A 27298-nucleotide genomic window follows, 5' to 3' on the forward strand; every position below is an offset into this window, starting at 1 on the left:
TGACCATATTTCATTAAGGTCTGATGAAAACTTTGACCTCTTTTGTCTACACAAGGCTTTTCTATGATTTGACCTAGTGACCTAGTTTCAAACCCCAGATGACCCAAATACAATCCCAACCCAGATTTTATCAAGATAAACATTCTGACCAAATTTTATAAAGATTGGATGAAAACTGTGACCTCTATTGTCTACACAAGGTTTTTCTATTATTTGACCTAGTGACCTAGTTTTTGACCCAAGATGACCCAAATACAATCACAACTTAGATTTCATTAAGATAAACATTATGACCAATTTCCATAAAGATTGGATGAAAACTGTGTCCTCTATTGTCTACACAAGGTTTTTCAATTATTTGACCTAGTGACCTAGTTTTTGACCCCATATGACCCAAATACAATCCCAACCAAGATTTCATCAAGATAAACATTCTGACCAAATTTCATAAAGATTGGATGAAAACTGTGACCTTTATTGTCTACACAAGGTTTTCTATTATTTGACCTAGTGACCTAGTTTTTTACCCCAAATGACCCAAATACAATCCCAACCCAGATTTTATCAAGATAAACATTCTGACCGAATTTCATAAAGATTGGATGAAAACTGTGACCTCTATTGCCTACACTAGGTTTTTCTATTATTTGACCTAGTTTTTGACCCCAGATGACCCAAATACAATCCCAACCCAGATTTCATCAAAATAAACATTTTGACCAAATTTCATAAAGATTGAATGAAAACTGTGACCTCTATTGTCTACACAAACAAATTGTTGACGGACACATGCACGCACAACGGACGCCGGACATAACACGGTCAAATAAGCTCACCATTTCACTTGGTGACAGGTGAGCTAAAAAAAAGAAGAAGAAACCCTCTACAGGGCTCGAACCAGTGACCCCTGGAGTCCTGGAGTTAAAGGTATACCACTTAGACCACTCGACCATCCGTGCTCATACAATGAAGGATGTATTTTATACTTTATATAAGCAATCTTCGTAGTTTCACAAAATATAACAACAACAACAGAACTCTCCAAATTATTCAATCGATTCGCGTTACAACGCTTTATAATTTTCAGGTTTTTGTATCGTCATAAGATGCATATGATGGTTATTTTAGGGCATGGTAAATGTTTAGTATTGCTGTTTCCTCGAAAATATCATAACTAAAACAAAAATTTGCAAATTTAAAGCCATTCTTTTAAATTTTTTCAATTTACCAATACGTGACAAGGCCCCTTTAATAAACGTTACTAACAAACAGAATCCGAAGAACAAAAAAGTAATTATAATGAAAACAAATAATAACACTATGTTTTGAAGTCTTAAAAATTGCACCATAAAGACTTAAATACTCTGAAAACAATATAAAAAGTTTGCTACAAAATTAATGACCACCAAAAAACTGTTCATTACTACGTTTTACCACTATGTATGTACATAAAGCTTATTTTGAAGAAATAGTTTCTTTTCAACATCTTACACTTTCTACAATGTATGTCAACAACTCTGCCTCTGTATTTGTACAGACTATAATTATGTTGTTTATTTGGATTTATTAAGGTAATTGATGGAAGAATATCAACTCCAATAATTGTGGAATGTAAAATGGCTTTTCTACAAAAGACTCCTAAACATTTCCTGCATTATCTTGGAACTTCATACAAGTCCTTTTGATTCTTAACAGACATAAAAAGCAGATAGACAATTCAATTTGTAATTTATACATGCACATAGTTATAATGGTAACTAAATGAGGTGATACATTTATACATATGTTGAAAACATAACCAATATAAATAAATATATGGAAAACAACGCAAAACATAAACATATATCACAGAGATAGCAAGGTGTATACTAATAACAATAAACAGTTCCAATAACATATGACAGTTAAGTACCATATCATACTGAACACTATACACAGATTACATGACATGTGACATTCCAGTACCATATCATACTGAACAATATACATAGATTATATGACATGTGCCATTCCAGTACCATATCATACTAAGAACTATACAATGATCATATAACATGTGACATTACAGTACCATATCATACTGAAAACTATACATAGATCATATAACATGTGACATTCCAGTACCATATCATACTGAAAACTATACACTGATCATATAACATGTGACATTCCAGTACCATATCATACTAAGAACTATGCACTGATCATACGACATGTGACATTCCAGTACCATATCATACTAAGAACTATACAATGATCATATAGCATGTGACATTCCCGTACCATATCATACAAAGAACTATACACTGATCATATGACATGTGACATTCCAGTACCATATCATACTGAACACTATACACAGATTATATGACATGTGCCATTCCAGTACCATATCATACTAAGAATTCCAGTACCATATCATACTAAGAATTATACAATGATCATATAACATGTGACATTCCAGTACCTTATCATACTAAGAAATATACACTGATCATATAACATGTGACATTCCAGTACCATATCATACTGAAAACTATACATAGATCATATAATATGTGACATTCCAGTACCATATCATACTAAGAACTATGCACTGATCATATAACATGTGACATTCCAGTACCATATCATACTGAAAACTATACACTGATCATATAACATGTGACATTCCAGTACCATATCATACTGAAAACTATACATAGATCATATAATATGTGACATTCCAGTACCATATCATACTGAAAACTATACACATATCATTTAACATGTGACATTCCAGTGCCATATCATACTGAAAACTATACACAGATCATATAATATGTGACATTCCAGTACCATATCATACTGAAAACTATACACATATCATTTTACATAAGACATCCCAGTACCAAATCATACTAAGAACTATGCACTGATCATATAACATGTGACATTTCAGTACCATATCATACTGAAAACTATACACAGATCATTTAACATGTGATATTTCAGTACCATATCAAACTTAATTCTTTTCACAGACATATAGCATGTGACATTCCAGTACCATATCATACTGAAAACTATTCACATATCCCATAACATGTGACATACCAGTACCATATCATACTGCAGAATGTATAACAAAGCTCAGGTTTATTACATTACAGTTCTTTCTTCAAATCTTGACAATAAACAAATGAAGTTTTCTCACTAAATAACAGGCATAGCTTTTCAATATCCAAGTGATGTGAGGGTTGCAAAACATAAATTATTATTACCTCTATATTATAGACGGTATTTATAATTTATACAATAATTCTAAGGGTAACTGATCAACCGCTTTCTTATATATGTAATTATTGAGTGAGACTTCTTTATTTTTGAGCTTAATAAGAAACAAGAAACCGTCGGAGACGGGTGATGCTCCCTAAAGTTTTTTTTTGTCACAATATTGCACTATATATTCAGATAAAAGGAAACGTCTTTAGGGGCATAACTTTGGACAAAATAATACGATGGATGGTTTAGCAACTTAAATATTTAGAAGGGCCATAACTCTCTAAACTAGGCCCAAGCGTTCTTGAGTTATCGTCTGACAACTACCTGGTGGACGGACCGACCGACAGACCGACCGACATGAGCAAAGCAATATACCCCCTCTTCTTCGAAGGGGGGCATAATAAATCATCTAACCAGAACCCACAAATAACATGTGCATCTCCTCAAGGTTGTTAAGCTTCCCATAAAGCTTCATTGAATTCCAGTCAGTAGTTGGGGAGAAATAGCCCGGACAAGAATTGCACTATATGTACAGTTTATAGAAAATTTCAAAGGCCATAACTCTGTGAAAAATCATCCGACCATAACCCGCTGATAATATGCACATCTCCTGTTGGTAGTGAAGCTTCCCATAAAGTTTCATTGAATTCCTGAAATAAGTTGCTGAGAAATAGCTCGAACAAGAATTGCACTATATGTACAATGGAAAATTTCAAAGGGCCATAACTCTGTGAAAAATCATCCGACGAGAACTAACTGATAATATGCACATCTCTTGGTAGTGAAGCTTCCCATTAAGTTTCATTGAATTCAAGTCATTAGTTGCTAAGAAATAGCCCGGACAAGAATTGCACTATATGTACAGTAAATGGAAAATTTCAAAGGGTCATAACTCTGTGAAAAATCATCCGACCAGAACCAGCTGATAATATGCACATCTCCTCTTGGTAATGAAGCTTCCCATAAAGTTTAATTGAATTACGGTCATTAATTGCTGAGGAATAGCCCGGACAAAAATTGTGCACAGACGGACGCATGGACAGACGAACCGGCGACTATATGCTCTCCCCAAAAATTTAGGGGGAGCATAAAAAAGCTACTGTTTACTTACAGGTATATCATTTATGGTTATTGTACGTGTATACATAGATGAACATTTGATTAAAACACTATACAAGTATATGTACTTAAGATCTAACATCAATAATCTATACACAAAATGACACCCCCAAATGCCGGGCCCAAATGACATCCCTCAACCAAACTTACCTGGAGAATATGTCAACAATAAAATATTATTTTCACTTAAAATGCCGGAATTTGCCTGATAACGTTGATGAATATCAACACGTTACTAAAGCAAGCATTCAATAACATTACACACGTACAAGTATTAGAGCTTGATGCAATGTTATTATTAACCAAAATTTCCCTTAAGTGGGGATACAATTAAAAACCACACTGTGAAAACCTGGATTAATGTAAGAGTGTAAAGTGACATACTAGATTATTCTGTGCAGTGTAAAGTGTCATACTAGATTATTCTGTGCGAGTGTAAAGTGTCATACTAGATTATTCTGTGCAAGTGTAAAGTGTCATACTAGATTATTCTGTGCAGTGTAAAGTGTCATACTAGATTATTCTGTGAGAGTGTTAAGTGTCATACTAGATTATTCTGTGCAGTGTAAAGTGTCATACTAGATTATTCTGTGCAGTGTAAAGTGTCATACTAGATTATTCTGTGCGAGTGTAAAGTGTCATACTAGATTATTCTGTGCAGTGTAAAGTGTCATACTAGATTATTATGTGCGAGTGTAAAGTGTCATACTAGATTATTCTGTGCGAGTGTAAAGTGTCATACTAGATTATTCTGTGCAGTGTAAAGTGTCATACTAGATTATTCTGTGCAGTGTAAAGTGTCATACTAGATTATTCTGTGCAGTGTAAAGTGTCATACTAGATTATTCTGTGCGAGTGTAAAGTGTCATACTAGATTATTCTGTGCAGCAAAGGTGAATAAGGGACAACACTTTCCACATGAATTTTCTCTAAGAAGATACTTTATTTTAAATCAAAAATACCATAGAATCGGAAAGTCTTCCCTGATTATCATGTGCAAACTGCACAGGCAAATCTTAGACACTTTATGCACTTGCATTATGTCCGGTTTCTCAGAGCAATGCTCAAATAAAAATAGAAAAATACAGGAATTGATTGACACCTTGCATCATCAGATCTCTGAAACTATGCTCACATGTTGACACCTTGAATCATCAGATCTTTGAAACTATGCTCACATGCTGACACCTTGCATCATCAGATCTCGGAAACTATGCTCACATTTTGACACCTTGCATCATCAGATCTCGGAAACTATGCTCACATTTTGACACCTTGCATCATCAGATCTCGGACACTATGCTCACATGTTGACACCTTGAATCATCAGATCTCTGAAACTATGCTAGCATGTTGACACCTTGAATCATCAGATCTCTGAAACTATGCTCACATGTTGACACCTTGTATCATCAGATCTCTGAAACTATGCTCACATGTTGACACCTTGAATCATCAGATCTCTGAAACTATGCTCACATGTTGACACCTTGAATCATCAGATCTCTGAAACTATGCTCACATGTTGACACCTTGAATCATCAGATCTCGGACACTATGCTCACATGTTGACACCTTGAATCATCAGATCTCTGAAACTATGCTCACATGTTGACACCTTGCATTATCAGATCTTAGAAATTATGCTCACATGTGAAGCCACAGGCTTACACATCTGCTATTACCTTCAGTACAGAGTACAATTTAAATATCTTCTGTTGCAAGATTTTGAAAGTCACTAGAGTTAATTCTATATATCCACTTCCCAGTTTTGGTATTGGAATACAAGTTTATATACCTGGTAGTATCACACAATTTGAGCTGATCATGTGAAGCCAACATGAAATTAATAAACACAAAACAACTTTGCAGTTTCTGCTCAAAGACAAAAGCACAATCCAACAAGGATTTCAAACTGTATACATGTACAATAGTACATGTGTTATTATATCTTAAAAACTGCCCAATCATACAAACACACATTTACTGAAATTCAGTTTGAACAAGAGCTGTCACCATAGGATGACATATGCCCCCTATAAACGCTTTGATAGAAGTAATGAGCATTTTTCGAAACCTTAACGCAGATTTCGAAACCTAAACGCAGACCCTTAGTTCAAGGTCAAGGTCACAGGGATCAAAATTTTTGTGCATATGGAAAACCTTGTCCATATACACATGCATACCAAATATGTAGGTTATATCTCAAGGGACATAGAAGTTATGAGCATTTTTCCAAACCTAAACGCAGCTTTCGAAACCTAAACGCAGACCCTAAGTTCAAGGTCAAAGTCACAGGGGTCAAAATTTGTGTGCGTATGGAAAGGTCTTGTCTATATACACATGCATACCAAATATGAAGGTTATATCTCAAGTGACATAGAAGTTATGAGCATTTTTCGAAACCTAAACGCAGATTTAGAAACCTAAATGCAGACCCTTACTTCAAGGTCAAGATCACAGGGGTAAAAAAAAATGTGGGTATGGAAAGGCCTTGTCTATATACACATGCATACCAAATATGAAGGTTATATCTCAAGGGACATAGAAGTTATGAGCATTTTTCGAAACCTAAACGCAGATTTCGAAACCTAAACGCGGACCCTAAGTTCAAGGTCAAGGTCACAGGGGTCAACATTTTTGTGCCTATGGAAAGGCCTTGTCCATATACACATGCATACCAAATATGAAGGTTATAGCTCAAACTACATAGAAGTTATGAGCATGTTTCAAAACCTAAATGCAAAGTGTGACGGACAGTCGGACAGACAGACGGACAGTCCGATCCCTATATGCCCTCCTTTGGGGGCATAAATATACATGCACTATGTGAAAGTCTTTGAAAATAATAAATACATCATTATTTGTAGATAAAATTAATCATTATTTGTAAAGTACTACTATGTAATAAATTATAAAAAAGACTTCGATTTCTCCTCAGGAATATTTGCAGAAACAATCTTAAACTGCAAAGAAACTAGTTTAATGCACCTTGGTTTCACCTCATACAGTAAGCGAAACATTGTTTTAGATTTCTAGATAAGGTGTATGGAGGAATCAAACCTGCAACTCCTGTATTTTGATCTAAGTGTGTTAAAACTAGACATGTATTGACAAAAAGAATGCAAATACTTTGTAACAGATATTGAAAGGACTTGGCTCAATTAGTTTTAGAGGCAGAATTGACAACATTCAGCTACAAATATACTCTCAATGTCCCCTGTAACTATATATAATTACAATAAATTTATGTACATGTACTTCAAGAGCATTGAATAAAAGACACGATATAATATTACCAAAATTACTGATAAATTTTACAATGCATGATTTTGAGGATGATTGTAAATAAAAAATTGTTTCATAACTTTAATGACAAACATTCCATAAAGTATTACTTACTTACAATGTATATACACAATGACAAAAGCTTAGTCATTAACAATTTTGATGCAAACAATACAGAGTACAATAACAATTGCACAGCAAGAAAACAATACAATACAAAAACTTTGGCACCAACAATGATTGCTTTTAACAGTTGACCAAAAACAATAGGAACTATATGAACATTTGCTTAATAGTATACAAATACTAGTTTCTCTTATACATTTAACAACACTAGTATAGCATATATAAAGTAATCACATTATAATCAGTGTCAATAATAATTTTCAACACTCAAAAACTGTCACATATTCTATCGCTGCACTGCAAAGGCTGTGGCAAAAGATCTTATTATCAAATACAGTCATTAAATTTATCCAAAATATTGTTAAAAGTGACGATTTACCAGTAGATTTAATTTCATGCTACTGTGAACCACTAAAGGATTTATTCCACTATCAGTTCCTTAAATGATTCTCGTTCAGGGAAAAGTGGGCTTAATGCATGGGGTAAAATATTGTCAGAGTTTAGCCTGTGAGGTTCAAACAGGCTAATCGGGTATGAGAATCCGCTATAATGGAATTTATGCGTTCATAGGAAAACTCTTTGAACGAAAATGCACTTGAAGCAGAAATTGTCATACCTGATAAGCCTGTGCTGACTGCACAATCTCATCTGGGATGACACTTTACCAACATGCATTAAGCCCAGTTTTCCACGAACGCAGCTCATCTATATTCTAATACAATGAACTTCTATACAGGGTCCCCTATCTCAGAAAGAGTCTGGTTCCCGTTCAATGCAGTTGTCATAAGCCTGGGCCCATTCTCTGTGTCAGGCTGGGAATCGTCTCCTAGAATCCCACTAGTTGTTCCATCCATAGTCTCGTACCCCAGTTCTGGTGAATGGATGTCAATGTATCGTATTCCTCTGAAAGACAAGGATTTGTTTAGGTTTTCTAAATCAGTTAATTATAAACTGAGGTTAAGTGCGGGATTCTTTATATAAATGACTCAAGTTATCATAACAAATAACTAAACCAAAAGATATTTAACAGCCTTTATGTACCATAAAACTACTATAGAAAATAATCCACCTTGATGTCAAACAGAATGAAGTCATATTTGATAAAAATATTACAAGTCATATTTGATAAAAATCCTAATGGATGAATTTGTATTTTGCTTCAAGTTTTATTGTGACGACTTCTAAAATATTATTAATAAAATGACAAAATATATTTTAACATTTAACCTCAATTCTTATAATTAATAAAGATGTATGCTGTATACTAGATATACAATGCACATGTATATTCACAAATGTGTTGTTTCTTCCTGGCAAGGTACACATTAATTTATGCCTTATTTTATATATCATGAAAAATCATAAATTAAAAATTTCCTCACAAAGTAAGAGACACTGGCAGGATGAGCAGCAATGCTGAAACAACGAAGACTAATCCAGCGTAGAAATGCAGAGTGTGTGCGTAGATGGATTGGAACATGAGTGGCGCCAGAAAATACGAGATGCTCTCCCCTGAGTGCATCAGCGCAAATAATGAACCTGAAATTGGGGAAACACTTTATAAATGATAAGGAGTATAGCAACAGGCTGTTAATTAAGAAGCCTGTAAGTCTCAACTGATAATTAGGGTAAGAGGTGAATATAAAAGAAAAGATGCAAATTAAGTTATTATGGTAAAAATGAAAAGTTAAAAGCCCATAAACACTCAAATTCAATGAATATTTTGTACACTATTTCAAAAAATAAAGTTAACACATAAAAACTCAATGTTCCTTACAGCAATAGCCTGAACAATTTCAGACTATTGCTATAAGAAAAACTGGGTTATATTTATTCAACAAAATATTTTGCTAAATATTTGTTGATTTTGAGTATGTATGTTACTTTAAATTCATACAATTGTTTTTCGTTTAAATGGATATTACACTATTTATAACATCATGTGTCTAGGTAGTTTATTCCTTAGTTTGTAAATAGGCACTGTATCTTAGACTTTCAATTGTGAAGGAGTAAGCAGGTGAAAATGTGACTTTTGAGCATAACCCATAGCAGAAACTAGATCTTATTCATCTCATAAGAATTGATGTTGAAAACTTTATCATTATCAAGTTTCTCAGCATATTACATCTTATAAGAACCAAAACAAGAAGCCAAACTAACCATGATAACTGACCATGCTGTGAGGGCTCTATGCCCTGGGCCACTATGGCTCTGACCATGATAACTGTCCTTGCTGTGAGGGCTCTATGCCCTAGGCCACTATGGCTCTGACCATGAAAACTGACCTTGCTGTGAGGGCTCTATGCCCTAGGCCACTATGGCTCTGACCATGATAACTGTCCTTGATGTGAGGGCTCTATGCCCTGGGCCACTATGGCTCTGACCATGATAACTGTCCTTGCTGTGAGGGCTCTATGCCCTGGGCCACTATGGCTCTGACCATGATAACTGACCTTGCTGTGAGGGCTCTTTGCCCTGGGCCACTTTGGCTCTGACCATGATAACTGACCTTGCTGAGGGGGCTCTATGCCCTGGGCCACTATGGCTCTGACCATGATAACTGACTTTGCTGTGAAGGCTCTATGCCCGGGGCCACTATGGCTCTGACCATAATAACTGACCTTGCTGTGAGGGCTCTATGCCCTGGGCCACTATGGCTCTCAGCATTGGGAACGGCAGAAGCTCAAACACCAAGAAAAAGATAGCTGAAAATGAGGTGATATAAATGAATAAGTCTTGCATTAGGAAAATCAGGTTTAATGCATGTGCATTAAGTGTTGTCCCAGATTAGCCTGTGCAGTCCACACAGGCTAATAAGGGACAACACTTTCTGCCTAAACTGGATTTTGTTAAGAACAGACTTTCTTTGAATAAAAAATACAATAAAAGGTGAAAGTGTTGTCTCTGATCAGCCTGTGGTTTTGCTAAGAACAGACTTCCTTTTATAACAAAATACAATAACAAAGGACAAAATTGTCACGAAACCAGGTTTTCAATTATAAAAAAAAGTCTGATAAAGGGAGACAATTCAAAATGTGCATTGTTACCCCCTTGTTTCAAATGCAATCTATTTTTACTCGTGGCGACCTTGATTTCAATTTGAAAAAAAAAGTATGCTAAAGGGAGACAACTAAAAATGTGCATTGTTACTGATTGTTCATAGTTACCCCCTTTGTTTCAAAATCGATCTATTTTTAGTCGTGGCGACCTTGACCTTATAGATACCAACGTAATTCTTTCGCGCGCCACACCGTCCAATGATGGTGAACAAATGTGCCATATGATTTTAAAATCTCATAATGAACAACATAGTTATGGCCCGGACAAGCTCATTTATGGCCATTTTTGACCTTTGAACTCAAAGTGTGACCTTGACCTTGGAGATATATTACATAATTCTTTCGCTCGATACACCATCCAATGATGATGAACAAATGTGCCAAATGATTTTAAAATCTCACAATGAACGACAAAGTTATGGCCGGGACAAGCTTGTTCTGCCCGCCCGCCAGCCGACTGCCGACATTCGCCCATCTAATAACCACTTTTTTCCTTCGGAAAACCTGGTTAAAAAAGATAAAGTGTTGTCCTTGATCAGCCTGTGCAGACTGCACATACTTATCTGGGATGACACTTTAAGCACATTCACTAAACCCTTCTAAAAGAGAGCCTTATATTTTATTAATTAATTCCTTTTGTTGGTTATAATGGAATATACTAGTATTCAATGTATTTATAGTGTAAATTTATACTAAAAACATTCTTAGGACATTGCTTATTTAAACCAAGAACTACAAAAATAACAATTTAAACAGACTTGAGAAATTGTCAAGTCTGGTCATACAATACCCAATCAAACATAGATTTTATTAATTAATTTTAACCTTTCAATTTTTTGTTAGAAACAGATTTAGATATAAATATAAGTAGATATTAGTATATTCAAAGGAGAGTTTTCACCATGATGTGTAAAAATTAATTTGTAATACCTATATACACCACTACCCCATTCTGGATGCCAGCTATCCACAACGTTCCAATGGCTTTGGACACGTATCCCAGCAGAGCGATGTGAGCCTCAGTAAACGTGACAAAGTATTTCTTCAGGATTGGCGGTAGGATACCGGTCCCCACTGCTGCACATGCCATAGCAATTGACAGAAAGATCCCTATTTTTATGGATTCCCAAGCCAATGGTTGACCCAGAAGGTATAATACCAGCGTATTGATCTGTCCGATATGGACAACAGCATATGTCTGAAATGCCAAGATCCCTAGCCACACGCGGAACAGTTTTATGTTGTTTCGACATTTAAAAAATCGTCCTAAAGGTTTGAAGGTATCTATGCAACAGTTTTCAGTAAATTCACGCCGAGCTGAATTAACTGCAGTTTCAGATTTTATCTCTTTTACAAAAAAAAAAGAAATTATCAATGAAATAAGACTACAAACGAAACAAAACCAAAATGGCGGCAAAAAGCCATTGGCCTGGACTGAAAATCCTACAATAATATTCCCAAGAGCATATGCTGCCCCATTTAGAAGCTCTTGCAGCGCCAGCCTGCTTGTTCTTTGATGTGGCTTCACAACATTAATTGCATAGTATGATCCACCTGCCAAAAATGCGGTCATACTACCACTTAGGCCGCGTATAGCAGAAGCCATAAATAACCCGTCCAGTGACCAGCCTGTGTACTGGATCATTATATAGATGAAGTTGTAGATCACACTGCCAAGCGCGGGCAGCCACAACAGTATTCGTCTACGTCCAGTCCTGTCACTTAACGCTCCCAGTATGATCACCGTGACTACAGCCGGCAGACCTTCAGCTATCTGAAGACTCAAAACAACAAACGCACTATCCTTCTGGGCTTTCTGGGGCATCGTCGTTCCATTCACTTTACTCTGTTGGAGTATCTCCTTCTGAACATATTCTTGAAACAGAGGGAGAGACATGTGCCTTGAAAAGAAGAACATGAAGTAAGCCGCTTCAACAAGATATGACTGCACGACATCCACCAATGTATGGTAAATATAACATCCCCTGTCAAACAGGGTTGCCTTCGGTTGCTCTATGGTTGTCATTGTTAATTCATTTCATTGTTTTACATCAGTATCTGAAAATAAGAATAACAATATCCAGTAAATAATTTAAACACCATAACAGCAACAACCTTCCTCAAATGTTTAAAGATGGGAGAAAATGACCCGATATTGTCTTACTATCATTAATGGAGACCTTAAGCATGACCCAAACAATCCCCTATGCATGTGAGTGCAAGGATACCAATAGAAGGTGAGCTGGCAGGGCCCTCGTTTGGCCGTTTTGGGGGCCGAAATTCGGCCCCATTCCCCCCTTAAAATAGTATACTTTTTTCCCCTATTTCAGATTTTTTTATTTATTTTTTTTAACTTTTATACCTTTGTTGCCAGCTGGTATTGTACTTTTAACCTTTGATTAAATGTATATTTATGTAAATTACATTAAAATATAGCAAATTTAAGTGTTTAATGGTTGGTGAAAAGATCTTCTAAAATTCCCCTTTTTGCCCAAAACGACGTGAAATTCCCTCCTCTAAGGGCCCCGGCCCCAATCCCCCAAAGTGTAGCAAGGGCCCTGCCTGGTGATCTTGTTTTTGACCCCACATGAACACCTGGTTCAAATATTGCCTTCATTTTGTTAATATTAACAATTTTACAAAGTTTCATCAAGCTTGAGTCATTCATGTTTCCCAAAGTGCTTTTTTTAATCTGTTGACCCAGTTTCCAGACCCAGGTAACCCAGATTAAAACTTGACCAAATTATTGACAAGATAAATATTTTGATCCAAGTTTCTTCAAAATTGAAAAATACATGATTTTAGGGTGATGACAAGGTTTTTTAAGATTTAATCTGATGACCTAGTTTTTTGAATCACTATGGTCACAAGTTCCAGATACTTCTCATCCTAGAAAATTTCATGATTAACCTCCTAACCAAGTTTCATCAAGATTAAGTCATGTCTGTTTTAAGTGGTAACGAGATTTTTGTTTTAAAGAACTGAACTAGTGACCTTGCTTTTGGACAAACCTGACCTAGATTTGAACTCTAGATATTCTAGAAGTCTCTTGAAGTCTAGATATTGCAAACATTCTCGTAAAGTTTCATCATAATCGAGCCATTCATGTGGTCCCTAGAATGCTTTTTCTTTTTTTTTTTATAGATTTGACCTTGTGACCTAGTTTTTGACAAATCATTAATGTGACTCGGATATACATTGTCATTATAAACACAAAATTGCACAATGTTTCAGTCATTAATGTGACCTCTATACATGTTGTGGCAAAATAGCTTTTCTAAGATTGACTTTAGTCTTAGGATGAACTCTGACTATATTCCAGAGAAACATCAAACATTTTGACCCAGTTGCATGCAGGTTGGATGAAAAATGTGGCCTTTAGAATGGTATTGAGATGAAAGTTGCACCCAGCACACAGACACCACACATAACACTCGGCACACAGACACCACATCATACCACACATAAATCCCAACACACAGACACCACATCACACCACACATAACACCCAGCACACAGACACCACATCACACCACTCATAACACCCAACACAAAGACACCACATCACACCACACATAACACCCAACACACAGACACCACACCACATCACACCACACATAACACCCAGCACACAGACACCAGATCACACCACACATAACACCCAACACACAGACACCACATCACACCACACATAACACCCAGCACACAGACACCATATCAAACCACACATAACACCCAGCACACAGACACCACATCATACCACACATAACACCCAACACACAGACACCACATCACACCACACATATCACCCAACACACACACACACCACATCACACCACACAGGCACCACATCACACCACAAATAACACCCAACACACAGACACCACATCACACCACACATAACACCCAACACACAGACACCACATCACACCACACATAACATCCAGCACACAGACACCACATCATACCACACATAACACCCAGCACACAGACACCACATCACACCACACATAACACCCAACACACAGACACCATATCACACCACACATAACACCCAACACACAGACACCACATCACACCACACATAACACCCAGCACACAGACACCACATCATACCACACAATTTTTCCCCCCAAAAGGGGAAAAAAGTATACTTTTCAGGTGGGGGACTGCCGCCGAAATTCGGCGGCAGATTTGATAGATTGAGGGCCTGTATGCATACATGTATATATGTAATGAAATAACTTCAGTTATTTTGTATATTTAGTTACTATTATGGACAAAACAAGTCACAGATTTATCATTAAAAGTACATGTTTAACGCTATTATTATAATGCTATCCTATAGCAATATAATTAAGAAGCCAAAAACGTTCAAGGTGTAATTTTGCCTGTAAGGCTACCCAGTATCTCAGCTGACATGGATCGAATGGCTGAAAGCCATACTTTTGACAACAGCAGGCATCCACCAGGCTGATGACCTAATTGAATTGTTTGTGAAGTTACTGTGACTTATAACCATTAATCTAAATTAAAAAACCTGCTGGTAAATTTGATGGAAAAATAACAGCAGAAACATACGGCCTTATTTGATATACAAAGCTGTTTTTTAAGCTTGATTTAATACAGCATATGATAACACATATGGAATTAAATTTATTTGTTTTATTATCAATAAAGTAATACATGTATTGTTATCCTGTCAGATGGCTATTGGGACTTTTGAAATGTTCCCTTGACTGCGAAAGTGAGATTTACCGGTGCTTTGTAATACGGTACAGAAAACATATCACTGTTTCTTGGAGAAATCTTGATGTTTGCTTAAGTGAGGGACCTTTTCACATTTTGGTAAATTGACAAAATTGAAAACAAAAATTCAGATTCGCAAATTTTCGTTGTATTTATGATATGTGTGAGGAAACAGTAAAACTGAACATACCATGCTCTAAAATAGCCATTATATGAACACTTATGGATCAGTTATGATTAAAGATATTGATTTAAAATTTTACATACTATCATTTGACTACATACTATGCAAGCTCACGATAAAATCATTCATCTGTGACGATTGGACGCTTTAGCACGTGGGGTAAGTGTGGTTCCATATTTTTTGCACGTGGAAATGGTGAAACGCGATTTAATTCTAGTTTTATTTCAATTTAATTATTTTAGTTGGGTTCTTACACAAGCTCGTATGAATATTCAGGAGCGCAATCGCGCACTTTGCATTTTACAGGCTACTTTTCCCACTTGCTAAAACGTCCAAACATCATGGATGAATGATTTTATCGTTCGCTTGCACATATTGTAGTCAAATGATCACATGTGCAATTTTAAATAAAGCTATTTACTCATAACTAAGATATGTAACTTTTAAAAGTGTTGCATTAGAAAAATCACCAAGTGTTTGTGTAGTAAAAGGCGATATACATGTGTTATTCCAATTTAATTTTAATTTCATAATTCTAGGTAAGTTTTTACACAAGAAAAACATAACATTAATTAAAGAGAAACAATATGGCTCGTTTGAAAATTCAAGTCAGTTATTAAGACGTGTAAGTTTATGCGTTTTACTTTTCACATTGTTATTATTTAAGTTGTACGAGTTTGCGATTTTGACTTTTGATGTGACGTTTTTAATTTGTTAAGTTGTATTTTCTGTTGTTTTTCAATTTCAATTAAATTTTCAGGAATTATCAGATATGTGTTGAATATTTATTGATCCAAATTTCAACACAAGCCGTTCAAAAATAAGGGAGCTATATTGACATGATTAAGTGATGCGTTAGAAAAGTCTCCAAGTGTATATCCAGGGCAACAGATAAGATTTTGGGTCAATTAGTTTCACTGCAAGCTTTTTGCAACAATTAGTTTTTTCCCTCAAAACTATTTGTCAATTATTTTTGTTTACAATTTGATCAAAACGTACATATATTTCTGGATCAGATTAGCGCGTCAATTTTGGATATTGATAATTCTCAGCAATTCTTATTCCAATTAAGTAGAGTAAGGTCGGGTAATATCGTCCGGTGGTATTTATCAGACACATTTAAATTATTGTTATTTCTATTATGTTTTTGCTAAAAATAACGTCATTTATGATGACATCATACATATAACATATTTTCTAAGAACGACTTCTACCAGTTCCATTCAGCGCTTTTTGTTTTCGATCGATGAAAATCATATTGTATTTTAATGTGAGCATCTTATCAACATCTTTAAGGTAGGTACCAAATCATCTTAGTCATAAAACATCTGTTTAATGCTATTAAGTGCTGAAATAGTGAGAAATGATAGTTTGTATCCTAAATATTATGACTGTTAATCGTTAATGCAAACAAAATCACCGTTGTCTGGTTACTGGGATGGTCGAAAATTGCCACTTAGAATTGTCAATTGCGGGAAATATCACCCATACTGAAGTAAGTATTCCCCAAGTATAAATTGCCTCTTTCATTTTTCAGAATCATGACAAAGCAACTACAAGTATCAAACAAGATGTGTTTGTGAAACACAATGTCCCCTATATGACGTTTGACCTTGAAGGATGACCTTGACCCTTCACCACTCAAAATGTGCAGCTCCATGAGATACACATGCATTTCAAATATAAAATTGCTAGCTTCAATATTGCAGAAGTGACATTACATGAGCAATTTTGACCCATATATTTGACCTTGAAGGATGACCTTGACATTTCACCACTCAAAATGTGCAGCTCCATGAGATACACATGCATGCCAAATCTCAAGTTGCTATCTTCAATATTGCAAAAGTATTCATAAAATAAGCGATTTGGGCCACATATATTTGACCTCTGACCTTGAAGGATGACCTTGACCTTTCACCACTCAAATTGTGCAGCTCCATGAGATACACATGCATGCCAAATATCAAGTTGCTATCTTCAATATTTCAAAAGTATTCATAAAATAAGCGATTTGGGCCACATATATTTGACCTCTGACCTTGAAAGATGACCTTGACCTTGACCTTTCACCACTCAAAATGTGCAGCTCCACGAGATACACATGCATGCCAAATCTCAAGTTGCTATCTTCAATATTGCAAAAGTATTCATAAAATAAGCGATTTGGGCCACATATATTTGACCTCTGACCTTGATGGATGACCTTGACCTTTCACCACTCAAATTGTGCAGCTCCATGAGATACACATGCATGCCAAATCTCAAGTTGCTATCTTCAATATTGCAAAAGTATTCATAAAATAAGCGATTTGGGCCACATATATTTGACCTCTGACCTTGAAGGATGACCTTGACCTTTCACCACTCAAATTGTGCAGCTCCATGAGATACACATGCATGCCAAATATCAAGTTGCTATCTTCAATATTTCAAAAGTATTCATAAAATAAGCGATTTGGGCCACATATATTTGACCTCTGACCTTGAAAGATGACCTTGACCTTTCACCACTCAAAATGTGCAGCTCCATGAGATACACATGCATGCCAAATATCAAGTTGCTATCTTCAATATTGCAAAAGTATTAATAAAATGAGCGATTTTGGCCACATATATTTGACCTCTGACCTTGAAGGATGACCTTGACCTTTCACCACTCAAAATGTGCAGCTCCATGAGATACACATGCATGCCAAATATCAAGTTGCTATATTCAATATAGCAAAAGTTATTGCAAAATGTTAACGTTGGCGCAAACAGACCAACCAACCAACCAACAGACAGGGCAAAAACAATATGTCCCCCACTACTATAGTGGGGGACATAAAAAGCGACAAACATTATTCAGATGCCAATTAAAAACTTGCTATAACTATGGCAAATAATGGTGCTGTGTCAAAGCGGAAGGCAGCAGAAATGTTCAGGATCCCTAAATCCACTCTAATGGACAAACTCGCAGGTCGAACACCAGAGCATAGAGCAAGACTTCACCGTCCTGACAGAAGCCGAAGAAAATGCATTGGTTGAGTACTGTACAGGGATGGCATCAATCGGTTATCAAGTAACAAGCAATGAACTTTGCCTTGAGGTGAAAACAATCCTTGATTGAAACCCCTTTCCAAACAATACCCCAGGTAAAGATTGAATAAATGCAATTAAAAGTCGGCACACTGAATTACCTGAAAGAACCCCCATGAAGCTTGGACATAAATGAACTGAATGCATGCCCGGGTTGTCGATCCGACGAGGGAGCTGCCGGTGAGTGGATTTGCTGTAGTTCCTGTGGATCCGAATGGCATATTGACTGCACAGGGGACGCAATGATCTTAGAGATACCCGCAGAGCAAGTTTGCAGCTACCCATTCCACTGCGAAAGATGCTTGTAACTCAATTGAATTGCTTTGTGATTTTGTTCAGAACAAATTTTGTAAAAGAAAAGAATAAAAGAATCCTTCAATTTCAGTACAAAAGTTAGATTTTTTTTAAACTTGTAAATTGGATGATAACTACCTCATGCAAGTGTCCGAAAACTGCCACCATACACCTTGTATTTTTATTAGTGCATTCTTGCATCAAACATATTAAGACTATAAAAAGCATATCGGCATTTTCACGTTCAACGGCAACCACCTAAGTGTACAAATTGATTGCGAATAAATCGCAAGTTAGTGACATTAAAAAAACAATGTTAAATGGGCGATAACTACAAATGTACCCACTTTACTCTAATTATAAATTCACAGTGGCAATGGTTGTTTGTAAATATTAGTACTAATTGTATATTGACAAATGGATGATGATGAGTCATTTAATTTCAATCAGTTTCAACACTTCTGCCTTTCAGTCTCTGATCATACTCACATTGCCAAATCCTCTCCATTAATGACAAGCCAGTGGAAATCATGATGGTGTTAGTTAATTTGAGACACGGAATCGCAGCGGTGTTTTGAGCCGAATATTTCAGAATCTGTCACCTCCTGCGCTATAAATTGTGATAGTATACTCTTCACAATGTCTTTTCCAGCTGTTTGGGTCTCATACCGAATTGTAAAATATTGGGCGCACGCCGTTTATGAAAGTTTCCTAACCCGACAGCGTTTAACAGAGAACCTTTTCCCGAACTTATTTCGGCTGAAGTTACTTTTTATATTGACTCCGGCCTATAGGAACTTACTGAAAATATTACGGCCGCACTAAAGGTTGCAATACACTAATTATAATTAAAAGCGGTACGGTACAACTAAAACGACGAAGAATCAATTTCAATTCGTTTTCCATTTTCAAAATTGTTTTCTGTACGATTGATTTTTTTTTCAATTCGTTTTCTGTCAAATATAAATCGTAAAAACGATATAACGAATCTTATCTGTTGCCCTGTATATCTTTTGACGATTTAAAAACCTGAAAATTATAATGTGTTGCAACGCTTAACGATTTAATAATGTGGAGAGTTCTGATGTTGTTGTTATATTTTGTGACACTACGAGGATTGCTAAAAATTATTCAGTATATAATACATCACCCTATAGAATGTATGAGCACAAATGGCCGAGTAGTCTAAGCGTTACACCCTTACTTCAGGGGTCAATGGTTCGAGCCCAGTTGTGGATTACTTTTTTTTTCTTTCTTTAATATTATTAGTTTTTACTGGAGCTTTTTAGATCCAATGTTTACTTTTATTTTTATCAATATAAAGCATGCTAATGACAAACTTCAATACATGCCAAAATCTGTGAAAATGTCCCTTCAAAGGGGCCTTTTCACGGTTTAGTAAATTGACAAAATTGAAAAGAGTTGTTTCATATTCGCAAATTTTTGTCTTAGTCATAATATTTGTGAGGAAACACTAATACTGAACATTTACCATGCTCTAAAATAGCCTTTATATGCATCTTTTGACGATTTAAAAACCTGAAAATTATAAAGCGTTGCAACGCGAAATGATTGAATAATTTGGAGAGTTCTGTTGTTGTTGTAATATTTTTTGAAACTACGAGGATCGCTTATATAAAGTATAAAATACATCTTTCAATTAAAAGGAAGGATGTCCGAGTGGTCTAATGCGCAGACTTTTCACTCCAGGTCAGTGGTTCGAGTCCTGCTGTGGGTTACCTTTTTTTTCGTTTTTTAAATGTTATTTTTGATTTTTTAGTGGAACTTTTTAGATCCAATGTTAACATTGATCCATATATGGAATGAGTGATATATTGACGTCATCATATGATGACGTTCAATTGAACGAATGATAATGGCGACTAAAATTTGTTAAGCTCCTGATTATAGCCGCGATTTGTGTCTCTTGTAAACTGGAAGGTAACTTTTGCTGAAATTTGACATGTTTATGGACAAGAACGCGATCTACACAATGGCATATTTGTCATTTCTGGGAAAAATCCAGTTTTTGATAAATGACGAAAAAGTGGTGTTTTTTTATTGCGCAATCGCTATAAACACGTGGCTTTGCCGGAAGTACATGTAGCGTTAATAGCAACCCCAAGACAATTCACCCCCACGAGACAATTCACGCGCTAGACAATGCAAAATTAATTTTAAATAAAAAAATTCGTACCCAACATATTTTATACCCATATTTTTTTCGTACCCCTTTTTTTTGTACCCATTTTTTTCGTACCCAACTTTTTTTCATTCACAAATTTTTACTTACCCAAATATTTTTTCGTACCCATTTTGTTCGTGTAAAAAAAATGTATTTTTTATTTTTTAATAGAAAGATGTGTCTCATGATTATTATATCTCAATTCTATTTCAATTTAATCTTTGCAAACATACTAAATTATGAAAAATGCAATGAATATAGTGCAAACATGTACAAATGTAATAATGAGAGAGTAAGTAAAAAAATTCCCCCAAAAAGGGAAACGCCACAAAAATTCCGCCTCCTAAGGGCTGCGGACCCCTTCCCCACAAGTAGTGTGAGGGCGCTGTACCCAATTTGTTTCGTACCCATTTTTTTTTCCGTACCCATTTGTTTCGTACCCAAATGTTTTTCGTACCCAAATTTATTCGTACCCATTTTTTTTCGTACCCAAATGTTTTTCGTACCCAAATTTGTTCGTACCCAATTTTTTTTCGTACCCATCTTTTTCGTACCCAAATGTTTTTTGCACCCAAATTTTTCGTACCCATTTTTTTCGTACCCAAATTTTTATTCGTACCCATTTTTTTCGTACTCAAATAGTTTTTCTTGCCCTAATTTTTATTGTTCCCTATATATATTTTTGTACTCTAATTTGTTTTCGTAACCAAATTTGTTTCTTTCCTACCCACATTTTTTTCGTACCCATTTTTTTTTCGTACCCAAATTCTTTCGGACCCAAATTTTGTTCGTACCCATCAGGGGACAAAAATATTTCTAAACTGCAGTCGTCCTGCAGGACAAGTGCATTAAAATTTTCACTCGTCCTGCAAACACATGCACTTGTCCTTAAAATATGGGTGAAATGAAGATTGCAAAGGGCTGATATGACTAATAAAGTTTCTTGTATCACTGCTAAATTGCTGCTTACTCAGTTGTTCATGCCAGCTGATCACAAAATAAATGTTAAGCAGTGAAATAAATTACTTTATTTATGAGGAACACACAATAAATAATTGAAGACAATTTTGTGTTTGCCGTTTTTCTAATACTCGCGTTCTTTCCGTTTCGGACGTTTGAACATCGCTACCGCCAACTTTAAAGAACGCTCGTATGTCAGACATTTTTCTGACGAAATTCAGACTGGTTTGAAACCGTAGATTCTACTTGGCGTTTAAATAATTCTTTAAAAATCAATACTTACAGTGAATGCATAGGTTGGTTCCCTGTCACCATGGACGCGCAAAGTTTACACCAAAAAGCCAATATTTACTGGGGACACAGTCTCACATAACAACGTGCACCTGCTGTATGAAATTTACAATTACAATTTCCGGTTCATTCGCGATCTTCTTTCGGAATAGATATGATTTAAGAAAATGATTTTATTTAATGAAAACAAGTCTTACTCGTCAGAAAATACATATTTTAACATCAGCTTTTTTCACTCGTCCTGTAGGACGAGAGCTTTAGGGAAATTCACTCGTCCTTTCGAGATTTTACTCGTCAATACGAGCGGACGAGTGGTATTTTTGTCCCCTGCCCATTTGTTCGTACTCAAATTTTTTTTGTACCCAAATTTTTTCAGACCTAATTGTTCATTAGTACCCATTTTTTCGTACCAAAATAGTTTTTAGGTACCCTTTTTTTGTTCGTACCCTTTTTTTCGTACTCAAATTTTTTTTCGTACCCAAATTTTTTTTTTTTTTCGTACCAACATATTTTTTGTACCAATTTTTTAATAGAAATAATCCATTTTCAATTAAATATGATCTCTCCATTCATTCCATTACGGGAAATCCTTAAGATGTTGCAACTCTAGTAAAGCATTAAATGACAAACTTCAAAACATGCCAAAATCTGTGAAAAGGCCCCTTTAAAGTGGCCTTTTCACAGATTTTGGCATATTTTGAAGTTTGTCATTAAATGCTTTATATTGATAAATGTAAACATTGGATCTTAAAAGCTCCAGTAAAAAATCAAGAATAAAATTAAAAAAAGGAAAAAAAAGTAGCCGGACCAGGGCTCGAACCAATGACCCCCGGAGTCCTGGAGTAAGTCTGAAGCAAAAACGCATTAGCCCTCTCGGCTATTCCGCCGGGTATACACAGTTTTAGTATTTTATACCTTATATGCTATGTTCTCGTACATTCGTGCCCATTAACTATGTATTTCGCGCATGCGCATACAATGACAAGTATTTTTAGCATTGTATTACTTTTATATACTCAATAAAATACTATTTCAGTATTGAACCATCTGAAAATCGTCTTTGTTTACATATTTACTATTTTTTTCAACTCGTGAAGGTGAAGGCCAATGATCTGCATCATCCAGAAGATTATTCTCATTGGATTCGCGCTCCTCGCTTGACCGCGTTCTAAATGGGGCTCCCAGTGGGGAAGTTATTTTTTACGTTACGGATTGCAATGTCCTTTTTCTAAGACACAATTGAATGTGTATTTAATAATGGAAGCGATTTAATTTCAAATATAAATTTCCAAATAAGAGCAGGGATGTAAATATTTTTAACCATGGTTACTTTTAACAAAACAATGCAAACGTGTTAATTGAAATATAATTGTCTCGCGTGTCTTGCATATTGAGTTACAATACCCTGTCGGTTACCTCTCAGTGCTCCGAATTAAATAGAGCGTGGCCTTCCTTAGAAATGCTTCTGCCACTTGCACAGAATTTCTAAACTTTTTTGTTTTTTTTTGCAATAATACTCTGCAATGGTATTTTTTACCACCATTTAAGTAATATCTATGTCTGTGTGGAACATTTCTTGTTTAAAACTCATTTTCTCGGCAAAATAGTCAGCAGTTGTAATCGATCGATCTACTTGAGTAGAATCCTGACACGCGAAGTATTTGGCGAGAGCGAAAATGACGTATTAAATTGAGCACGAATCCAATGAGAAGACACGAAAGTGTGAGAACGAGGCATACCTGGATATAAGCAATCTTTTTAGTTTCGTAAATTTCAGGGCCCTCACACTACTTTGGGGGAAGGGGTCCGCAGCCCTTAGGAGGGGGAATTTTGTGCGGCGTTACCCTTTTTAGGGGGATTTTTTTACTAACTCTCTCATTATTTCATTTGTACATGTTTGCACTATACTTATTGCATTTTTCATAATTTAGTATGTTTGAAAAGATTAAATTGAAATAGAATTGAGATATAATAATCATGAGACACATCTTTCTATTAAAAAAAAAATATTAAAAAAAAATTTTTTTTTTAGGGGGAATTTTTCCCCCAAAAAGGGGAAAAAAGTATACTTTTCAGGTGGGGGACTGCCACCGAAATTCGGCGGCAGATTTGATAGATTGAGGGCCCTGAATTTTAACGACAACAACAGAACTCTCCAAATTACTCAATGTTCAGTAGTACTGTTTCCTCACAAATATCATAACTAAAACGAAAATTTGCGAATCTGAAACAACTTTTTTCAATTTTGTCAATTTACCAAACCATGAAAAGATCCCTTTATTAAACACAATCATGACATGCTATATAAACAGGTAATCTGCTACACACACTTACATACATACATAAACAATCTAGATCTACTTACTTTTATTTTCAAAAATTACACCAGACACATAAATTATCTTCTGATTACACAATGTGATCTTTCAAAGGGCTTGAAGGTCACAGTACACTAAATAATTTCACAATGTCATAAATGTAAAAGCGACAAGTTTAATAAAAAATAAATGCAACATTTGCGCATAGACTAGAGACCTCCATAACCATACATTTTCTTTAACGGCATTCTAAGTTAAATCGATATAAGCATTGAAAAAGATATGCCATGCACAAACCAAGAAAGAACTTGCCACAAATTAGCTGAAATAATTCGCGTTCAGAATAAATCTGCCAAAGCAAAAATCATCAAAAGACTCTTAGGCGGCAATTTATATTGACTAGCCACAAATCAAAATCGACTGTTTGTGCACCTTCTTTTTTCGTTTTCTAGTGAAATGTAACCCTTTTTAGGTTATTTTTTACTAAATCTCTTCCTTAATCATATTTCAACAATTTAGTAGTGAACACCTATGTGTGCCATATCATTGTGAATATCTCATAGATATAAAACCAGAACAATTGTATAAAGTGTAAAACTACCAATTAAGTAAACTATGAAATTTTGAATTTCTGAGAGAATACAGACCTCCACATTGTGTCACACCGGTGACGTCACCATTTATGTATAGAATGCAGACCTCCATGACTCGATTATTGAGTATAATGTAACCTGTATTTTGCACGGTATAGTACCACTCTGGATCAGCAGACGATTTATTTCATAAATACGGAGGAATCCGCATTGTGTCACACCGGTCTTACTGACGAAGTGACGTCACCATCTATGTAAAGAATGGAGGAATCCGAGATAGCCGATGTATCACGATTGGGTATAGTGCCAGAAAGGCCGTTTACCAAAAAGGCCTTCCCGAAAAGGCCGCACCAAAACGGCCGCACAAGTGAACCAAAAAGGCCTCATAGTATACCAGAGAGGCCATACAATATTTACTATCATTGAATAGTTATGCTGAATATAATTATCATATCTATATAAGTTAGTCATAATTTTTTGTATAAGTCTACATTAAAGCCGTTAATTTTATAATCAAAGTCGGAAAATTATCGCCAATTATCGCATACAGTATGAATTGTTTGTTAGTCACAATTAGCCAGCATTATTGAGCAATATATAACCCGTTCATGTGTTAACCCTAAAGTTAAGGAACATGCATATAAAGTAATAGTTAGACCAAAACTTGAATATTCTTCTACAGTCTGGGACCCCCATAATAGTAACCAAATTAACCAAATTGAGAAGGTGCAAAAAAGAGCAGCTCGTTTTGTCACAAACTATTATCGTACAGGACCAAACTCAAAATCAGTCACAGAAATGATCAATAAACTAAATTGGCCGTCACTTCAAGTTAGAAGGGCAAGCGCAAGATTTATACTCTTCTATAAAATTGTGAACAACATAGTAGCCATTCCATCAGCAACAACCTCTTAATCCCCAAATCTTCTTATATGAGCACTAGGCATTACACAACCACAGATACAGACATATAGGTGTATTATATGACCCTTACAAGTTCTCCTTTTACCCTAGAACCATCCGTCAGTGGGACATGTTGCCTATCACCGCCTGTACAGCAGGCACAGTTGACATCTTCAAAACAGTTGTCACTTTGCCTGTTGTGCTGCAGGTAATTTCTCAGCAAGCCTAAACAGCAACCAGTGTACATAGTTTTATCTCTGGCACAATTTTGCTTGGAACACAAGCCTGTATATACAAAACCTTATCTGGCACTATTTTGGCTTCTGATCCAAGCATGTATCATACACAAAATTTTCACCCAGCGCTAGTACATAATCACCAGTTAGGTTTATCCTAGTATGGTGGAGTACTGTTATCACGAAGAAGAAGAAAAAGAAAGTGGACTAAAGTAGTTGCTTTTTTTATTCATTATATTGGAAAGTATACCGGACTTTATCTGGCGTTTGAAATATAGTGTTTTTAAATCGTGTAAATTATACGTATTTCTTCACGAGTGTTAATTAATTGTGTGTTGAAATTGTGTGAATGTTGTGGTATGGCCTCCTATCCTTGTATAGGATGCGGCCAGTAGGTGCGGTCCCGCCAGCATGCAGTAGAGTGCGACTGGTGCAACCGATGGCAACATCGCAAATATGGCACAGGTAAGTAAATTATTAATTATATAAGAAGACGAAGAACGTTTTATTCAAATCCGATTTAACACATATCAACAATGCGCTATGTCAAAATGAGCATTGTTTTAATCGTATAACATAATCAATGTCGTCAAACAAGTGACGTTCACAATATATAGTGTACAACGTTCTTCATAATTACTATGCAAA

At 35.6% G+C, this 27298-nt stretch overlaps 1 protein-coding gene across 11 annotated transcripts; it reads right to left on the minus strand.

Moving 5' to 3' along the window:
• Window positions 1–1522: 1522 nt before the first annotated feature.
• On the minus strand, window positions 1523–25680 carry LOC127871749 (solute carrier family 46 member 3-like). 11 transcript variants are annotated; one of them, XR_008045529.1, is made up of 7 exons: window positions 24966–25354; window positions 11787–12914; window positions 10419–10502; window positions 9180–9336; window positions 6955–8700; window positions 5830–6789; window positions 1523–5786 (listed from the first exon to the last, which is right to left on the minus strand). XR_008045529.1 is itself a non-coding variant. In XM_052414913.1 (5 exons), exons 2-5 carry the CDS (start codon window positions 12880–12882, stop codon window positions 8526–8528), a joined length of 1512 nt encoding a protein of 503 aa, XP_052270873.1. In that variant the 5' UTR covers window positions 12883–12914; window positions 24966–25354; the 3' UTR covers window positions 1523–8525. The 11 variants fall into 11 exon arrangements, 1 of the variants encoding a protein (XP_052270873.1); XR_008045533.1 differs by having other exon boundaries at window positions 1523–5743; window positions 5830–5915; window positions 5959–8700; XR_008045531.1 differs by having other exon boundaries at window positions 5830–5915; window positions 5959–8700.
• Window positions 25681–27298: the final 1618 nt, after the last annotated feature.

Source organism: Dreissena polymorpha, chromosome 3 (assembly GCF_020536995.1).
Source record: "Dreissena polymorpha isolate Duluth1 chromosome 3, UMN_Dpol_1.0, whole genome shotgun sequence".
In the NCBI taxonomy this organism is placed as follows: domain Eukaryota; kingdom Metazoa; phylum Mollusca; class Bivalvia; order Myida; family Dreissenidae; genus Dreissena; species Dreissena polymorpha.

What these genes read in the sequence shown, in the direction of transcription:
- LOC127871749 (XM_052414913.1), bottom strand. Translation starts at nt 12,882, where the DNA reads ATGACAACCATAGAGCAACCGAAGGCAACCCTGTTTGACAGGGGATGT. An exon ending in TGGGGTAGTGGTGTATATAG is followed by an intron (nt 10,503 to 11,786) that starts GTATTACAAATT and finishes CCTCATTTTCAG; the next exon opens with CTATCTTTTTCTTGGTGTTT. An exon ending in CATAGAGCCCTCACAGCAAG is followed by an intron (nt 9,337 to 10,418) that starts GTCAGTTATTAT and finishes CCCCAATTTCAG; the next exon opens with GTTCATTATTTGCGCTGATG.